This window comes from Bombus impatiens, unplaced genomic scaffold, assembly GCF_000188095.3.
Source record: "Bombus impatiens unplaced genomic scaffold, BIMP_2.2 scf_0664, whole genome shotgun sequence".
Taxonomy (NCBI): Eukaryota; Metazoa; Arthropoda; class Insecta; order Hymenoptera; family Apidae; genus Bombus; species Bombus impatiens.
In genome coordinates this window covers 154,829-176,244 of record NT_177083.1, presented here as the reverse complement: position 1 = coordinate 176,244, position 21,416 = coordinate 154,829, and the positions used below count along the sequence as shown (strand labels likewise).

Genomic DNA, 21,416 nt, shown 5'->3' with positions numbered 1-21,416 from the left:
CTAGCGGAAACGCTATTTGCATCTCTGTGTATTTAAAGTGCACGAGTCCATATCATCATCATAATTAACGCAAAATGAACAAAATCATACTCCTAACATGTATTTCGATCATGTGCAGTTAACTCAGGCTTAAAGTTATATTTGAAGTAAGCAAATATAAATCACTTAATATTTGATATTAATTCAAATTGTCAAAATTTAGTGACGAATAATAATCCTATAATTATCGTAAACAGTTGTTATGTAATTATAATAATGCGATGGGTAATTACTGTTGTAATTAATATATCTATACGCATATTAAACATTTTCTGATAACAATATTTCACGCGTTATTCCACCATGTAAATGAATTAGCAACTAAAAGATATTAATAGGGTATCAATATCCTATTAATTATTTAATAACAATATTGGTGTATTTATGTAATTTATCGTTTGAATGTAATAATCGCTAGTGTATTTAGTTCATATATCGTACAGGCAATCTGAAACGCTTCAAATAAACGATCTACTGTATCAGGTGGTCGGACGTTCAAACTTCTTGCAGCATAAATTTTCTGCAACGCAATAAACGGAAACATTGAACTTCTGAAAGTGAATATATTTTTAGTTCGTTGTACTATGCATTTAACCGTTGAGCGACGACAACTAGTTCATTTTTTACTCAACCACTATCTTGATCAAATTATACATACACATACAAATATATATATGTGTGTATAAAATTTAATTTTTTGAAGCAACTTCGCTATGAGATAGAAATAAAAAGGCAAGAAGCTATAGTTACGAATTTAGCTAACAAATTATTTACATGTAACATGTACATGATATTCATCTTCTTAATCCATCGCAATATCGCGCGTATCATTTATTACCATTTACATTTACGTTTTGTTAGTATCAAATACCCTGTTATCTAAAATGCTTTTTATCCGCAAGATTCTGCTCATTTCAATAAAGAAGAACGTCACCCATCTATTAAGCGATATCACACAAAGAACAATTATTACAAAGATTGCGTAAGAAAACAAAAGAAAAATATACACATAGCGAGTTGCATATTATTTACACCGACCAAAAGCTGTTCAAACCGTATAAAAATAATAATAAAGGTATAGATATATACTCATATTTATCGACCGTTTCTCGTTACTCTAGCAAACACGATACTCGTTAGATTACTCGTCGCATACATGCAATCGATTCTCTCCACTGTACACACAATTAAGAGCCAGTATTACTTTATTATCGTTCGATGAATTACCAGCAAGCATGGCGCACGAACGGACCGTAAGTTCATAATAAAAGGAGGCGGAGGTGCGAACGAGGGCGTAAGCGATAATTAAACTGCGAGAAAGCTGTACGAAGGAAAAAATTTGATCGACCTCGATCCCGATTCTCCGGGCTTATGACGGAATTTGAAGAATGACTTTCATTACGGGAGCGCGGGAACGTGAGTCGCGAGCGCAGCGAAGGCTCTGCGCACGGCGAGGACACACACAGGATCTAAAACAATGTAGCTGACCTATGTCGGATAAATGGGTCAATGGGCGAGGGAAGAACGCGTGCAGAACGTGCAACACGCCGAACTGACCGAGTTTGCGGAGGTAAGGCGGCCCCGGGGCCGCACACGATCGATAACAAATTCTTGACTTAGAAAATTTACAATGTCAGCGCGAGGAGCCTCTCTCGCAGGTAGAGGCGTCTCGAGTGGCTAAAGGGAGCCATCGCGAGCGTAAGCTGCTCTCGTTAGACCGGTCGTCGACAGGTGTCGAGAAGATTCCTGATTCTTCGCACTTCGTTCGCCTTCTGTTTTATCGTACGAAATACGATACAAATGGATGTAAAAAGTATTCGTATAGCAGTCAATTTCGAGAACAATTTTGTCAAACTTTATTTATTTGAAACATCGATATCGTTGAATTAATTGGTATAATTATCGGATTACATTCTTGTTAGATCGCTAGGTCGATATGTGTTGGAGAACATTTTTTATTCTTCGCGTCTTATTCGTCTTCTATTTCATCGTGCGAAATAATATACAAGTAAAAAGGTAAGAAACATATAGTGGCTAACTTTGATAAAAATATTATAGAACACTGTGTTTTGTTAAAACATCGAGATCGTATATTCGTTTTAAAAATGTTATCAAACTGTAATGTTTTATTCGAATTTTTCAAGTTACATTTACGGAGAGAAAATTAATAATAAAGTGCGATCTATCAATGAAAAATTCATCGTGGTATGTACGATGAAATTATTACTTCGAAAATACGTATATGATTTTTATTTAGAGCTATAGAAATAATAATTTCATATGGTTTAATATTTCATATGATTTAATATTTTTAACCGACCTGTGACCCGTGAACAAAAAAAAACCATGCTTTCATTCGTATATTTTATATAAAAAGTCAATGAAATCTTCAAAAAGTACGCCATAGTAGATTTGGAAAATTTCTAAGAAAAGCTACATACTGACCATTTTAACCGAGTAGTTCGGGACAAGCACTAGATTCGAGAATCTTTGGATCAAGGAAAATCTCTCGCAAGTTTCTCCTCATCCATATTATAACAGCAATCGAGAATCGATCGATATCGAGATCTGCAACATTGAGGATCACCGACGCCACCGTTTGTCGCGTGTTAACGTGCCAAAGTGATAACGTTCTGCTCATGCCAAATGGCTAGGCAGACGAAGACAGGGAAAATGGTCGCGAACGAGTAGATACGTACGTATTTCGGGATTTGGGTTCGCGTGTTTCGCTCAATTGAGAAAATAGAAGACACGAAGATCACGTTCCAGTCGTTGCTACGCCTAAAGATTGCTTCTCGTAAAGTGGATTGCGTTTATGGGATGGACGATGTGTGTTTTCGACGCTGTTGGAATTGAAATTTGGACTCATTTTTACATTCACAACGTTTAGCAATGACAATATCTCCTGTATAATATTATAAGAATGTAAAGAAGTGCAATATATATATATAGTTTCAAGGTGTAAGTGTAAAGGTAAATCGGTTATTTAATTTGATACGAAGATAAATGATAAATGAAAGATTGAAAGTTAAATTTAGAATTTTTCTTAACTATTTAACTTGATATAGTAATATAGTAGTGGTACGGTACGAGGATTGTAAGTCAGAGATTGCAGACGTTGAGGTCTTTATATGCTGTGTCTCTGTACATTACATGCTTTGAGTTTCACGGGGCGTATACGAAATATGGGAAAGCAGCCGAAAATTCCTCGTTGGTATTCTCACATTCTTGGTTATGCAGAATCTTGGCGAATACTTAGGTTGGGTTAGAGGGAACTACATTGTTCGTTTATCGTTTATAGATCAATTTTTGACAGTGGAATTCACGTTGGGATGCAGAAATTATTGGGTTACGAATTCTTTAATGAAGTTTCTTGTACGTTAGGCAACATATTTTCTGCACCGATATTTAAATTCATGCGAAGTAAATTAGTTAATTACATGAGATATATAGATGTTGTAAGAAATTATGCGTTATAGAAGGATAACTATGATATTACAGAATGCCATATATTTTAAAATAATATCTCTTAAAATAATAATTCTTGTTCTACGTTTTTTCTCTTGGTTTTATTAAACCGAAGGAACAGCGAACTAGTGATTTAAATAGTAAGAAGGAAAGCTCGAAAGAAAAAACTGATACTCTGGATAATTCCTTAAAGTTTTATTCTTTCATTGAAGTAATCTCAAAGTAGCAACGTACCTTGAGAAGAAACGATACTTGAAATGGAACAATGTCGGAAGAAAAAAGCTAATTCTTAAAGATAAAACTAATTATGGATTATTTATGGATACGATGTAAATAGAAAATTTAATTTCTTTAGAATGTGAGGCTTTCCTTTCTCCTCTACTTTCTGTAAAACCCAAAAAGGTAACTGTGATAGATAAAATTAACAAGATGTAACGCAAAATTTCTTTAAGATTTGAAGTTTCTAATTCTTTTCTATTTTCCGCAACTATAATTAAAAAGGAAAACTACGAATAAATTAAATGGTCTGTAGACAGGATGAAATAAACAATTCTTCTCACAAAATTTAATAAAAACTAAAAATTTTTAATTCACTGAATATCGTAATTTCAACAACGAAGAACGTCGTAAAACTTCACTAAAAGGATACTTTTAATGTTGTCGTAACTAACCTTAATCGAGTTTAGATCTAAATTAATAATTAATTTGCACCAAAAGAAATGTTATATTTCAGTTTATTGAAAAATAATTAAAAATGCAGTTGAAATGAATTATTATCGTTGATACCTCTGCTTCTATAGTATATTCTGTTTTATATTTATGAAGAAAAATTGCAGTCTATCATAGAAAAAGAGAGTGACCTGCTTCTATAAGAGGGTATTAAATAGAGATTTAGATAACGCAGCAAAAAATGTTCATCGTTGGGATTGAAATTGGTTTCCTTAATAACTGTCGAAGAAGCCGATGCTTTGTACTTGAGAGGAATCTCGAAACAGTAATTGAAGCTGTAGAAATTACGGCACATCGGAATGCCGGCGATATTTAAAACATTTCCTCTCACGTCGATTTATTATTTCTCGTTCGCAGTGCATCGTTGATTCAAGGAAGTGGAATTTAACGCGAGAGGAACGCGCGACGAGCTTGCATTTTAAATTTCTATCTCTTGAAAAGGCTTTGAAGCAATTCAGAGCGTTAAATTCAGTGTCTGCGCGATTACATACTTGTTACGTTACGAGCATCGCTTTCAACCATATTACGACAATGTTAATCAGAAGGTGGAATTCCTTCCCTTGTTAATTTCCTCCTTCTTCCGTGTTATAAACGCACTTTATTGCGTATATTTCGTAGAAACTGTTAAATTAATAGCATTACCTTGAATTTTCTCTTATTCAGCCATTTATTAAATTCTTATTGAGAAAAAATATTAGCTGGCGGCACTATTTAATCGTTACATATCTACGATTTGCTTCTATGTTATGTTTGTATTATAATATTTGCCTTATTACAAATTTCTCCTTACTCCGTTTAAAAGTATTGGTTTTAAGAATTGCAGCAGTCCTGATATTCGATTAAAAGTTTCTAAGTTATTCGATTTGTAAAATTCGATATTATTTTCAATATTATTACGACTGATAACTAGACTGTGAATTTTTATGCAATTCGATACACAGGCAATTCATTTCATATTCATACATATTCGAACTCACACATTACCTGCATTTCATTAGCCAATCTAACGCAATCATTAAAAGCATCGAAAATAAATATCAGGTTTAATTAACTGGATTAAATCGAATTCAACTGGAAATAATTAGAAAATTCTGTCAAAATCAAATAAACGTTACCTATAAATCCAATCGAAGTTCAGTTACGTTCGAATGATTCGACCACGCTTTTTAAAACAGAAAAAAAAAAGAATGAAAAGAAAAAAAGAAGAAACGTTATCTTATTTCAACGTTATTTCGTATTCAGGGATTAAAGCGATAATTCTCTAAGGAGACTAAGAAATCGAAAACAGGCGTTCCCGTATTTTCGGAAGCAACATCGATTTCGTGCTTGGAAAAAGAAGCTCTTCCTCTCGTTTCTTTGGGAACGCTATCTGAATGCAAGGTGGTGAAAACGGAGCATCGCGTGGCGTTATCAGCTGAGATAAAGTATTAAAGCAAAGTCTGTGCTCGTATCGCTTGCCTGATGACCGAAATGATAATTTTCCTCCCGCGAAGAAGATGCTGACTAAGAAAACTAACGTAATAACGATATCCGTCTTGTGTATTTACCTCTTGTTCCTTCGGCACGTTGGTTTCCAATGTATATAGAGATACGAGATAATTTGAAAATGAGCAAATTTGTATTTATTATATATTGCTTATATATGGCTTATTCTATAAAATCAACTTCGTTCGAGCAACAGAATTGGAGAGAAGATCGCGATGCACGTTCTTTCCGCGGAAAGTTAATATCTGCGTTTCAAGGTATTTTATCGCGGGCCGACGAGTTTAATTTCGTGCTATTTATTTTGAAAGTTTGTCGACAAGAATTCTGTGTCGGATTTAAAAATAAGTCTATTATAGAAATAGAAGGTATATTTTTAGAATGAAAGTAAAGAGATAGAAAAATAAACAAAAAAAAAAAAAAATACACCGACGGTGATAAAAGTGGAGACAGCGCAAATCGATACGGTATCTGCTCCAAAACTGTCTAGCACGATGCTATAGTTTCTTCGGTTATATTTTTTTGTTATACGTAGCACCATGTGTTCCGATGAAAATAAAGGTTCCATAAAGAAGTCGAGAATACATCCTTTCATGGAAGAAAATAACATTCGTTGTACTGTATTTTGAAAATCTTGGAATACTTGAAGAAGAAATAAAATAGAGCAAGTTATAAATACGATTAGGAGTTAAATCGATAACATAACATTTATATTATATACTTTGCGCTTAGATATTTTAATCTCTATTCAGTTTTTATTTCTCTAACTTAATTTCTTCTTTGTTTCTCTTTTTTTTTTACAAATCTAATTATTAAATTACAGAGGAATGGTATGTGCACATATTTACAGTTTTTTAATGTGTTTTTCTAATATGTATTTTATATACACCTTTTTTATCTGAAAATATAGATTATATTTATTCTTTATCGTCGTATCTATCTTTACTGGATTTCATATTATTCTTTTTATTTGGCTCTCTTTTTAAAGTTACAGTATCGTAAAATATTTCATTACATTAGTAACTATTTTAATGAAACATTTCAATAATCAAATTGCTAATTATTTCGAAGGTGTAAATTTGTCGCTAACAAAATCTACATAAAAACAAACAATATATCGAATTTATTACAGCTCTGCGACATATTTGTTGGTCATGAGAAACATCTGTCAATTTTCATCGTTCATCACGAACAATATTGTGCAATATAATCATCCATGTAAATGTTTTTGCGATGTTGCTTGTATAACCTTTTATTAACACATCGCATTTGTTAATTTATGTATGACATGGTATTGCAATAGCATAATTTCAATTCTGTCCATTCCACGAATTTTGTTCTACACGTAGCAAACTTGCTTGCATTTGTTCGCGAAGGACATGTACGTGAATTCGAATTCATAGCTTTCCCGAATTGGGTTGCCCCAAATTAAATCCAGATGCGCTACTTGAACGTAAAATAAAATGTATATTTTACAAATACATCTATATTCAAGAAAATTGATCAACTTGGTTTATTTCGAATTTCTAGCTTTAGAATTTAATGTTAATTACTTCCCTATTATGTAATCAATGTAGTAGTAAGGACAATTAAATGTTCCATTGGTTTCGCTGAAATATGAATTTATGTGTATTATTTAATTAAATTGCTGTATAATAGTTAAAGTAATGTAAACTCGTCTTTCTATTAATATTTATTTTTTTTAATTAATATTAGAACTATCAAACCTATGGTGGGTTTTAGATTTTACGATATACTACAAAATACGAAAGCATGTAGACGCTTTCGATGAATATTAATAAATCTTCACGCTTGGTCTATATATAATAGTTAAGTTAATGTAAATACCTTTTCTTATTAACATTTATTTTTCTTTAATTAATATTAGAACTATCAAACATATGGTAGGTTTTAGATTTTACGAGATACTACAAGATACAAAAGCATATAGACGCTTTTGATGAATACTAACGTTAAATCCTCACACTTAGCCTATGTATAACAGTTAAACTAATGTAAACTCGTCTTTTTATTAATATTTATTTTCTTAAATTAATATTAGAACTATCAAACCTATGGTGGATTTTAGATTTTACGAGATACTACAAGATACAAAAGCATATAGACGTTTTTGATGAATATTAATGTTAAATCCTCACGTTTGGTCTATCTATATGAACGAAACAATTAATCTTTAGCTAATGTTAATATTCTAATATCGCATTTAATTGATTTCTTTCGTGTAACCACACTATAATATTTCGAATAGGCACGTAAAATATGTTTATTATTTTCATGGAAAATGTTCACTTCTGCTGTTTCTATTGTTTATTAAATTTCACTTCACTATTATCGGTTAATCCCATTAAACCAATATCAAAACCCGTACAATTTATTAAATATATATTTGACGTAAATTTTAAGTATCACTTATTAACCTACAGACAATGTATTTTCTATTTTGAAACAAAAGAGAGAAAAAAAGAATGAAGGGGAGAATTTATACAAACAGAACGTCATGTGAAGGGCATACGAGGGGAACGTGTTGCCTCCTCGTAACACTGTCAAAGAGATTTCAAAAAAAGTGAACGAGCCTCTCGCGAATTACGATTACGAGGCAGATGAAAAGGTTTCCAGAACGTGAAGTGGACTCTCGTGTTAGCTTTGAGAATCGTTGTTCGAGGTAGAACCAACGATGCTCAGTGATGCAGCGGTAATAACTGACCCGAGAAACTTGGACGTTAAACGTTCTATGTCGACGTGCTGTTGAATCGTCAAGCCGAGGTACTAAATGTATTTCTGCTTGTCCCTCGCTTTCTGAGGAACGTTTCCAGTGATTAGTGATACTACCTAATACCTCGCCTTGTGACAATCGTAGCAACTACGCTGTGATGTTTCACTGGATACAATTTCACGAACGATTGGAAACGTTCATGGTAAGTACCTTTGAGATTACGTGCAATCATCACAGCTTACACGTAGCATCTTTTTTTATAAGTTTCTTTCATTCGATCGAGTGCAGTATATTCGATTTAAAAAATGTACCATTCATTCGATGATTAATGTAGGAATTAATAATAATAAAAATAACAAAATGACAGAGAATAAATTCATTGAATTGAATTTAATATAAAAGATAAATGGGATTAACGATGCACTTAATGTTTAGTAATAATAATAAGTTGAGTAGCGATACGAGGAGATTTCATTTTTTTCAGATCTGGTGATAAGATTTACGTTCTTCTTTTTTTTTTATTATTATTTAGCTGTGAACGAAAATTAATATCTTGCTCACGTCTTTTTCGAATAACTTGCCCGTTTCGTCGCTCGCATAATATGTCACGTAAATTTTCCTCGTGGAACGATCTTGTAACGTTCGCGTAGAATATAATAAAAACTTTACTGCCTTCCATAAACCGTCACGGAACATCGTTGAAAGAATTAAACGGCTTCTTCTTCCTTTTTCGAAAAAGAAGAATCTAATCCTCTAGATTAATGTATATGGTTTTAGAAAGTCATTTCCTTACGATCCTCTTTCCTTTTACTTTCCTATAATTCTATATTTTTCCCAATCAGTACCACCATACACGTAATATGTAACACATAATGTAGAATGACGAGAAGATTGTAATCCTCGGCCGAGTCTATAAATCAATTCACGTTCGAGATTCACGTAATTCATAAATGTTCATGAGACCGATATACGGAAAAATGAACAAAATAAATGCTCAGTTCTCGGATAAGAAATACGAAATTTCGAAAATCGAAAGCATCGAACGGATTTCGAAGAGTCGTCATATGACTATAACGATGTGCGATAAGTGTGTTTCGTAATCATCGAAACGATCAATCAAGCTCTTCTGTGCGCTATTTAATACGAACGTTGTTTCCCCCCGTTGATTCCCCGAACAAAGGAATATTTTTCGTAGCAACGAAATGGCACAGTTAGAAAATAACAGATGGAAATAATTTGGTGAAGTTGTCAACGTTAGTCGATAAGCGGCTCTTTTCGAATGCATGAGATTGAAATTGAAAATATGTAGATTTCGAACTTCGCTTTACAGACATATCCATACGAGATGCAAACAACGACACGTACTCGACTGGTTATTGATCAAATTGCCTGGAAATTGTCGAGAACGGTGGTAAATACTGCATTAGTTATTCAAAACTCTTTCACGCCCGATATGTAATCTCGTGAATCCGGCTCGCTCACCCTTTTTGCCCATTTTTGTCCACGCTTTGATCCAACGATTAATTACTGTCAACTTTTACCCCGTTTTTTTTGCCAAGTTGAAGCGTTCGCTGCAGAAACTCGAGGAGCCAGCCAGCTTGTTTTAATATTCAAAGAGGAATAATCGTAGGAATACTTGTATTCTTTGGGTGATCTGTATTCAATGGGTGGCGTTGTTGGATATTCTTATTAAGTAAACGCTAACGCAATGGTTTCTCCTTGGCATTGTTAAGAGAAAAATGATATTTGAGAATAAAACGGAGTAAATACAGGAAATAATATATAAGATACATATTTATCCAGAGAATATTGTAATGAATTTTTTGAATAAATATGAGTAACCCTAGGTAAAAGTTATTCGTTAGTTTCGAAATTTCTAATGCACTTCTATCTTCCTTAACGTACAAGATTCCTCCAAATGTGTTTTCTCGAAACGTACTAAACATTCCGTCTTGCTCGAATAGTGACCTACTTGAAAGATAGCCCGAAGCAAGTTCGCTTGCACCGCTTATCGAGGACAATTGTATTAAAATCCTTCGTTTTATATTCTCTTTCTTAAATGTTCTCCATACTTTCGCACAACTTATCGATGCGTTCTTCTTAACCTTATAATCATTCGTAAGATAAATCGTATCGCTATCATATTATGAAGAACATATGATACAGCGATGCGAAGAACAGTTCCATTTCTTTTTGCTTTATTTGTAGTAATTTCCGAGGTTGGTGAAAATTTCCATAAAATTAAACTATACATTTGTTAAGATGATTAAGAAATTGCATACAAAAAGGGAACCAGAAGGATGAAAGAGAAATATTATAGGAGAAAATGAAAGAAATCGAAAGAAAGCCAGAGAAAGCGAGAGAAATGAAAGAAGTACAAAAGAAGCGGGAAGAAATTGGAAGGAATTGGAACAAATCGAAAGAAACCGTAAGGAATTGTAAGAAATCGTAAGAAAACGTAAAAGGTCGTAAGGAATCTGAGAAACATCGAAACCAGCAAAAACGAATCAACCAGAATGAGAAGAAATTAAGAGGACAAAAAATTACCAAAAGATAGCTGGACAGATGAAAAATATGTACATAAAAATAATTGGAAGTACCGTAATTCTTCCTGCAAGCCCTTCCAACTCGCTAACTCCTTACTTCGGCAGTAATTGCAACTTTATATCAAAGCGCGCAAGAATATTATTTACCCTCAACGATCAACGATCAACGATCATCCGAAACAAGCCGGAATGTGCAACGCTTCCTTCGAAAGCTGCTCTCGTTCGTGTTTCGTTGCTTGATATCGACGACTATGTGCATGACGGATCACAGGCGGTCCTCGATGACCTGTTATAAGCGTTCTCGTAGAATTATCGCTTTTCGAGATTCCATGCGATACGACGAAATTTATGACTGGCCGGTTGATTTATTTCTTTGCAAATTGCGATCAGTAACGTTGCTGGGTTGTATCAACTGTGAGGACAAGATCGCTCGTTAGAGCACGCTTTCAATTACGGAATACACATTTACCAGGCATAATATCAGTCGCCGCGGGATAAAGGGGAAAAGGTTGCGCGAGTATTTGTTCCTTCGCGCGGATACTCGTTGCTTCTCTGTTTCATTTTGATGCATTTTCACCGATAATTTATAACTTTATAACAGAGCCAGGCCATGTGTGATTAATGATCACCTACATAGCTGAACGTACAACAGACAGAAAGGATTTCTCGTTATAGTACGTGTTATAATTTCGCTCGATTTTTCTTCGTTTCATACACGGACGCGTTGTGCGCGTAGAGTGGCCAGTCGGCTAAGGAACGTGCAATTATATTTTTGCTCTTAACAATCTTCACGGATGAATTTATTAAACCCAACAAAAGAGTAATTTGAGTTTTTTGGTTTCAGAGAAATGTGATGTACACACGTGACGACATTCGATGCGAAGGTTGGTTATCTGCGAAAGGGTTTTCTGTGAAAATGGAATCGTGTTTCAGTTAGAGAAGACAGAGATACTTTGTCAGAAGACTAAATTTGTTAGACCAAACAGAAAAAGCATGTTTTTTAAGAAATCTGTTTCAAATAGGAAATTAATAGCTTCGTTGGCTCAGCTATGAGAATATCTTTACCCCTTTATAATAGTTAGGAAATATGAATTTCCAAAATGTTTCGAATCACGTTGTTATTCAAGAAGATTACTATTGAGATATGTATAATTTTATGTGCTAGACTAGGCTGACCGCGTAATGATGATACATGTATGTGAATATGAACGTGTGCAAGTATGTGTGTGCGCGGCGCCTCGAAAACAAAGGAATGTAATTCTGTTCAGTTAACAGTCTGGTACGGAAGAAGGTGAGACGCGTGCAAGTGTGTATCGATGAATATCTTTGAAATCGTTTATCAAATAAATATATAACTATTCTAATATAAATTCTAAGTGTAAATTTAGCGTTCCTATAGCATTATTTTGGCAATTAAGATCCAAAATTCTCAACAATTACAGATATCATTGTTTCGTTGTAAGAGCGACGTAAGTAGGAAAAGTATGTTTCTCAGGGAATCTGTTTCAAGTAGGAAATTATTAATAATTGTTTCGTTTAGCGATAATGATCGCTAGATCGTATCGTTCTTATTAAAAATTAGGATCAATTTGTGCTGACTTGTAGTTTCACGATCATAGAAGATTCCGATTAAAAAATTATCCGGTTAACACATTGAACGACTTGAAAAATGAATTCTTCGTTCTATATATATACAATTACCAGGCATTAAAACCTAAACTACAGCGAAGTTTCTGAATCGCTGCTAAATTTTCTCCGCTTTCTAGAACTTCAGTCGCTCTAAAATTACTATCGAATTGTTGCTGCGCGTAGTAACTCGCATGGCGATCTAGTTGAAAGTTGTCATTGCTACGAATGGTTTGGCGACGCTCAACTTGCAGAATCAAAGTTCTAAGGGTGTATTTATCCGTCACACAGGCGCTCACAGGTTGCTTGTGTTTTCTCGCAAGCTCGTGGTAAACAACAACGGCGACAGGCGAATAAAGTTGGCGGGAAGCTGGGTAAAGTTCGACGCAAGATTGGAGGGAGACCGGCACTGTAAACAGGGGAATACAGGTGTCCTCGTTTCCATAACGTTCGATTTCCGGATTGTTATCAGCCGTGGGAAGTTTTGCGTATGCACGGTCCGCGCCTCGATATATTTCCCGCAAGCCTGTTATGTCAACGCCATGCTACACCACCACCCACTTAGCCGCCTACACTTCAATCTCTACCTGCGTTGTTTAGAGCATACAAAATGAGATATCAGATGTGGGAGAAACGTCTTTGTGCCACGGTACAAAATTGTTCAAACGTTGGAACTAATTGGAAATTTATTCATGAAATTTATACTTAACGTGCCAATCTTACCCATTGATCAAAAATTTTCTGTAATTTCTTGCTTTTCTCTCGAGAGATACATAATGCACGTTTCACGAGTTATAACACGTAACTATCCATCGCAGAAAATATCAGAAATCAGAGAAGAATAACACAAAGACGACGATAGAATTCCTCAAACAAACCAGTCTAATAAATAAAATCTGAAATATCGAAGGTGTCGCTAATAATCACGAACAATAACACGACGCTAAACTTACAAAAAAGAAATATTAATTTGGAACATATTCGTGCTACAACTATATTTCTTTAGAGCTCATAAAAATAACATTTGGATAAACATTTACAGTTTATTTATCAGAGGCTCTAAGAATGATGCCCTGACGATGATTATTATCTAACTCGTGACAGTAAACGAATTTATTGATCGTGTTATTGACAATTGTTCTTGAAAAATTAGTGTCGCTGATTGTATTTCTAATTGTGTCGTTTCTCTAAAAAAAAAAAAACCAACGATATCTATAATTTTTCTTTTTATTTAAGCTTCTATTTAGGTTACATTTCTTTGTTTGTATTCACAGAAATATTTCCAAATGTCCACGTGCAATGATGAGCGAGACTAATTCTAAGATCCAAAGAACGAGAAAGAAAGCCGCTAGAATAAAATCCGAGCAAATTCTCGCGAGCTAAACGTTATTGCGCTTTCAAACGGGTAAAGTATCTGCCTCCATTGGAAACAGATTACCGATGAAAAATTGAAGATGGATAGCCACGAAGTCGTTGAAAGAGGGAGAAAGGCATAGAGCGTTGGTGGTCGTATTCATTTGAACTGGCACGTTGCTATCCGCGACAAAGAGCTTTGAATTTGACGCGCACTTCGCCGTCTATCAGCGACAAAGGACTCCCAGAAGATACCTGGCGCGTCTTATCCGTGAAATTCATCCGACAAAAGTGTGTCAAGCTTGGTCCCTCCCTTCGTCCTTACTCCGACCATTGTGTTTCTACCTTTATTCCACTTAATGTGACGCAGGATAGACGATAAAATGCCCGCGAGTGTTGGAGAATGATAGAACTAAGGAGTCAGCAACCGTTGGATGGAGAAGAAAAAACCGACAGAGAGACGGTTTCCAATGAAGGTTTTGATGCAATGAAATTTACTATTGTAGATAGATATACACTGCGAGGCTAAAATGCTTTCGCATATAAACAAAGTGACAGAGATTTTTGGATAGGGAACATCAGTCGATACTCACCAGGCTAAGAACACGATATGGTACTTTGTCAATGTTCACGTAATCGCAAAAGAAGAACCGGAGAAGTGTAACATTTGTTGCATAAGAATCACTGTAGAACATCTACCAAATGAATGAGCAAAATTTCAGAATGAAAGGCAACAAAACAACATTCCAAGTAATCCCAAGACCACCCTAAAATAAGAAAAAAGAAATAAAACGGTTCTTACAGTTTCTAAAAGACAAACCTTCTTCAGCTAATCTAAGAAATTTGTTCAATTCTCATCTGAACTTGATATACTGTTCATATCGTTTGGCAAGTCGATTGTTCTTCTCATAATGTCATAGTTTTTACATTTCGGTAAGAACTGTACTTAATGGGAGTTGGTTCATCGGATTTTTCATACATTGTCGCATGCTGAGATTTTATGACTGAAAATAAGACGAAAATCAAGAACAGGAAAATTGCGTCGAAGGCTTTATCTTCGAGGCTATCGTGGCTGAAAGTTTGTCAATTACACGTGTATTTGACAATTCTCGATTATATATTATGCTCTGTAATTTCTAATTTTCAATTAGATAGGAGCGCACAATTGGCAGAAGGTTGCTTTGTACGCGAAAATAAGTCGAAAAAGCAAGATAAAATTTGTTCATCCTTCTCGCAAAATTAAGTCCGAAAATTTGTGGAGTACGTTGCGTCAGGTTAATTCTTAATTAAAAGTATATAAACTCACAAGGTGTGTCATCTACGCCTGCTGGTTGTACTCGTTAAGCTGTAGCTGGTAGAAAAATCAGCGAACGTATGGTCGTGATTGAACGTGGATTTCAATCGTGTTAGCAGAAAATGTTCCTGGAAACTTTAATGAGTTGGGAATCGTGTTTGCTGCGAATATGAATATAATGACACAGGTAAATTCGAGAAAGAGGTGATTATTACCTGGTGATTCGAGGTGTAAATGGTTTTATGACGAAGATTGATCCGTTAGGTTATTTACAAAGCTTTTGAGTATTTGACATTTTAGTTAACGTAAAACATGTAAACTGTTTTGCTGATTTAAACTTGACGATTAATTTACATTACATCCTACTAATTATTTTAACTTTGCTTCCTGCTACAACTTATTGTGTGATATAAAATACATTTGTTATTAGACAAATTTTATGAATTATTAAGTTCTCCTTAATAATAAATCTCGGAGTCCCATAGGCAATCAAATGGCAATAGTAAAATGATTACTTTATACATATAAGAAAATATAATTAAAATAATTGAAATAATTAAAGGGTATATTTTGATAGGACATAAAAAAATTTGTAAATTATTTATTCTTGTAATAATTATGTTCCAGGAAAGACACGTAGTTTTTAAATCATCTACCACCGATATCTAAATTGTTTAATCTCTTACTATCAACAAAAATTCTCTAAAAGACAGTTCCCTTCCTAAGAAGATGAAACTCATCCTCTATATTCATTAATCTCTCCCTCATCTACGGTAATACTTCAAAATACACAAAACACCGAAAATAAGACTCCGATAATACGACATTATTCTTCATTTGCACGTTGCCATTACGTTAACCGTCGATTACGAATCAGAGAAGAAAAATGGGGGATGATACACGCGTTGGAATTAGAAAACGATATGGAAGACGGGAGGGAGAGAAGGGAGGGAAAAAGTGACGGGAAGAGGGATTCAGCAAACAGATTGGAAAGCCAACAAAGTTATCGAACAACGGTAAAGGGAAGCCTGCCAATGGGAAAGGGGATGAAAGAAGTTTCACGAAAAGAAGTCGAATAATACTATGAATAGAAGAAAACCGGGGCAAAGGCGAAGGAAGGAAAATTACAGAGTGATCTCGAGGAGAGATAAGGAATTATTTGAAAGATACGTAAAAATGAATGCTGAAACGTAAGTGGAGAAAAGTAGTAAAGGGGGTGGATACATCGTAACGAAACGATATTAAAGGCAGCTTGGTTTGAGCGGTGTGGAAAAGAAAAGGAACAACGAAGAAACCAAATAATCGCGGTGGGTGGCGAGGAAAGAGGGAGAAAAAGGAGAAACGAAACAGAGCGGAAGAAGTTTTGAAACGATTAGTACGGAAGAAATCGCAAACGGTGTACGAGATAAATTTCACAAGGAAAAGAATATCGAGAGAAAACTAGAGTAATAAACGTAAAAATACGTTTGCGTTTAGTACTTCGAATGTTGCTCGTTTCGTTTACAGCTTAGACATTGCAACGAACGTGAACTACTTTGTTCCGATCACGGAATTATAATTTCTACTTCGAATTCTAATTGTGATTGAATGAATTGAATTGTGATTTTCGCAGAAACCTCTGCCATTTTTGTAGTAACAGTTTCTTTTAGATGTAATTAAATATAGCGCATCATTGTGTCATAAATCGTCTGATAATTTACAAATTTCAATTTTAACATATCGCCGATTAATTTTATTAAAATCTTGTAAATACACTGGATGTTAGAGAAAAGTAGGCGATATTTGTATCCCAGATATCAAGACGATGAGGAAAATTCATGCATAAGAATGTCTGAGTTTTATTTTTCAAGCTATAAACAATTCCCCATTTATAGAAATACAACGAATAATTTACGTTCAACGGTTTCACTTTTTTCTAATATCAGGTACATTTATAAAGAATTCTAAAATAATTCGTTTGTTCACTAATGAATCTGGAATTGAAAAGCGTATATAATATATTCTGCATATACTACTTTTATTTCAAAACTATTTATCATCGAAATGTATCAAAATATTTTCGCCATATATTGTACATATCCAGTTTTAATTCGTTGCGTTGTATTATATTCAGTATCTCGTATTTTATTTACATTTTAAAACATGACACTGATTTACGAAATGAAGATTTTATTCATCGAACATTTCCAACACGGCCCGCACGAAAGAGAATAAGCCTGTTAATCTATATAGACTACCTTATTTTATTTATAATTAAATATCTTTATCTGACTGAATATTTTTGAGCTTTCAACTCCCCATTAAGATTTTATCGAAATTAAAACGTAATTTTCATTCGGCGTAAGTGTCAATGCTCGCGATTTAATTCTACTATCAGTATACACACAAAACACTACCCTAAAGTATACTCCCATGTATATAAGTATTTTGATACTTGCCATATTTAAGTGCGTTCTAATTACAAGATAAAGTTGATATTTATTAATCGCTTGTCTTAGGAAAAACTAAATTATGATATGTTTTGAAGATTTTCTTATAGAAATACAATCTATGTATTTATTTCTTATACATTTCAATCTCTTGTTTTGCTATTTCTTAAGTATCCGATAGCTGGTAGCTTTAGTGGTTATACGCTATACACTTTCAAATAGCACCGTAGTAATTTATCAATCAATATCAATAGTTAAATCAAGCCTATCATCTCTATCACAAACGTGACTAGACATTGTAAAACAGTAATTCGACAAAGAATTATATTTAAATGAAACATCCGGCAACCTATGGACGCGAGTGTACGAAACCACAGCGTGCACTGAATATACATAAATGGAAAATGTAACTCACCAGGAGTTATATTAGGGAACGGTTGTCCAGGCAACGAGGGCGGATGTTCGTCCTCGGGTGACCGTTCGGACGCGTAACCTTGATCCTGCGGTTCCCCGCCAGCCAGTTTGCTCAACTTCAAATCGATGCACTTGCTAAACTGTTGTCGATGCCTGACCAACTCGCAATCAGGCTTATGCACGATCTGCATCAGTAGATCGTTATCTGTGGCGTCAGGGATGCGCGGCTGCGAGGTCGAAGAGTTCGTATCTGACGCCTTTCCGCCGTTTCTACTTTCCTGCTTCCGTTTCGGCAGCGTGCCCACCAAGTCGAGATCCGAATTTCGGTGACATCTGTCCTCCAGGGACGTGTCCCGAGTGTACCTTCTTGTCGAATCTCCAGATACCGTGTCGACGCTACGATTTCTTCTCACGGAGTCGAAATTTCCATGGCGACACCTCACCAAGTCAAGGTCACTCTGCTGGTACCTGCAACAATTATAGGATTCTTGAATTTTTTAAATGACACAGAAACTTCCTTGACGATCGGTTCTGTCGTGCTTTTCTCCCTTTACTTTGTTCGGTTTATTCTTAGTTTTCCATCGATTTAATTTTTAGCTTTTCCGAATAAGATGGAACATTCGTTAGATTATTATAATAAATGAATTTTACCTAACGAATATAAAATAGGTGCTAAACTTTGCATAGGTTGTATATAGTTTTGCAAGGTCGGATATTTGTTATAGGATTAGTATAATAGAAAATTGATTTTTCAGAATGAGTAACTCGTACAGTATCGTGGTGTCAATTGAGCGAAAAATTCTCGAAAAACGAAAAATGAAGTAGTGTTTCGTATTTCGTATGTTTCTAATGAGCTCTCTGAAGATCCTCTTGTATTTAACGTTCATGTTTAATAAGGAAGTAATTTAAATATGATGGGATAAAATTTCATTAAAAGATTTATTATCTAAGTTTCATGTCGTTCCATGAAATTTTCGAAAAATCGGTCAGTTTTTACGGAAATGCTAGGAAGTAGATACCTTGCCATTTGCATTCGTTTATACACGTTGTTACAATATTCGTCTAGTTGCACAGTTATTATGCAAATTGCGTAAATGCTGCAATTTTGGCATTACGGGTCTGCGATACCACTTTTACGTAATATCTGCCATTTTAATATGATTTTAGTTGCAATGAAAAATGTAACCAAAATGTGTTTCTTTAATTTTAGAATTTTAAATAGTATCGTTACATTTATTCAACATTCCTACATAAATTTCTTCCTTTAATTAACTCTACACGCAACTGTAATATACTAGAACTAGCGTAACCACAAATATTACTTTTGATATATCATACAATACACCAATAAGAAACCCTAATTGCTCCTTTTCAACAACTATAGTAAAATCTAGTCATATATTTTTAAATTCGCTAAAGTACTCTACGAGACAGGTGCCGTAGCGTATGCAACAAATTTCAGCTCGTTTCAACTGCAATTTTAACGAAACATAATATTTCGTTTTCAATATTCTTCGATAATCGGCATAGATATTTTGCTCTAAATTTGATCTATATGCGTATACCATTACTGCTAAGAAAATCGTGTGCAAAAGTAAGTGATGGCATACCTCCAAGGATCATTTTCATCGAGAGAATCTTGCGATCGATGTTTCACGAGATCCAGAGTTCCAGTTGGTCCACCGTCTGAAAAATGTACGCCCAACGATCGTTTCTTGTGTGGTAGAGTTCCACCAAGATTCCCGGTGATAGTATCCGTCATTACGTTATTATTTTCCTTTGGATCGTCGTCCAGCACGTCCTTGTCATCTAGATGATTGGGCAACGAGCCACAGAATTTATATCTGCAAAGAAGCCGTTACTTGTTCTGAATGTCTCGCGAAAAAGGCATAAGATGGCTCAAATGTCGATCTAAATTTTCATGAAATAAAATACGCCAATTTAATAATTTAACATTAATTTAAAATAAGACTCGTATGATAACAAAGACGATGAAATAACGAAATTGGAATTTTATTAACATTTTCATGCAAAAGTAATAATGCGTATATCGTGAGGCATAAAAGAAGTAGGAAGATCTTCGTTATTTTATTTTTAAATTATCATTATCAAAAGTTACCTTGTGTTTTATTCGAAAATTGTATGCTGCGGTTAGCAATTAGGAATGTTGGTAATTCAGAGAATTAAAAATGAAAACAGATAAATGAGATTTCGTATAATCAAATTATCAAAATGAACGAAGATTGCGGTAATTAAAATTTAATTTTTCTACTGTACATGTATGAAATTTGAAATTTAGTTTCCAGGCGCAGATTTTATTTATCAAAATAAATGGAATGATATGAAAAAGTTTTCCTTCATTTACGCGAATACAGCTATTACTTTAATTATTTTTATTTTATAATTTTTACTTGAAATAACTCCTGTCATTTTACACAAATATTTATCTCTGTAATATTTATCCCTATAGTATTACATTTTGCATGTAAATATTATTTCCTCATGGGACTTCCGGATATTAGAGGTATTATATTGAACATATTTTTTAATCTAGATATATTCGGTAATATGCTTTGATAATACTAATAATATATTTTAATATCGTATTATGTTTAAGATATTTTGTCACATGTATATCGTGTCCTATATTGCATCATATTACAAATATAGTTCACGTGCTTTACGTGAAACATGAAATAACCAATTATCCAATTCAAACAATGATATTTAACCTGAGACTAAACAAGAAAAGCGTATGTTGCAGGAAAACGCATTGTCGATGTTTGCATAATTCACATAGTTCGGTGTTTGTTCACTTTCCTGAGTTAGATGGTACGTGTACATACGAGATTCGTTTTAACATACAGTGGGAATAGCGAAGACTCGATTCGGCGACAAAGCTATACTTTTTTCTTTTCCATAAGAAAACATCTACAACAAAATGTTATCGTCCAATAGAGCAATTCCTAATTGGCTAAAAATATTCATCACTTTTTTGTATTTCTAATTTAATTACAATGGGTATAGCGGTTTAAAATGACTGATTTTAATAATAACATTACAATATTTTTATTTCACATTAATTAATCGATTAATTCTAATGTGAATTTCAGATAAAGGAAGCTACGGAAAATCTTTAATATTTTTTTACAGAATTTCTCGCAGAACAATAAAAGTTCGAATATTTATGAAAGAGAATGAAATGTTTCATTGTTATTCATTGTTCTACGTTAATTAAATTTTGTCAATTTTATGAAAATTTCATCCGATTACGACACAAAGTCGTATCCATTCATGCATAA

The 21,416-nt window shown here is 34.1% G+C and overlaps 1 protein-coding gene across 1 annotated transcript in view; it reads right to left on the bottom strand.

Moving 5' to 3' along the window:
- The window catches only part of LOC100742678, a gene marked incomplete at its 5' end in the record, with an annotated part of 192,300 nt that overhangs the window by 37,808 nt on the left and 133,076 nt on the right, over window positions 1–21,416 (bottom strand). Inside the window, 2 exons of the mRNA XM_033322743.1 lie at window positions 18,116–18,582; window positions 19,725–19,958. Of these exons, the coding sequence (XP_033178634.1) occupies window positions 18,116–18,582; window positions 19,725–19,958 (701 nt within the window). The remainder of the gene's footprint in view (window positions 1–18,115; window positions 18,583–19,724; window positions 19,959–21,416) is intronic.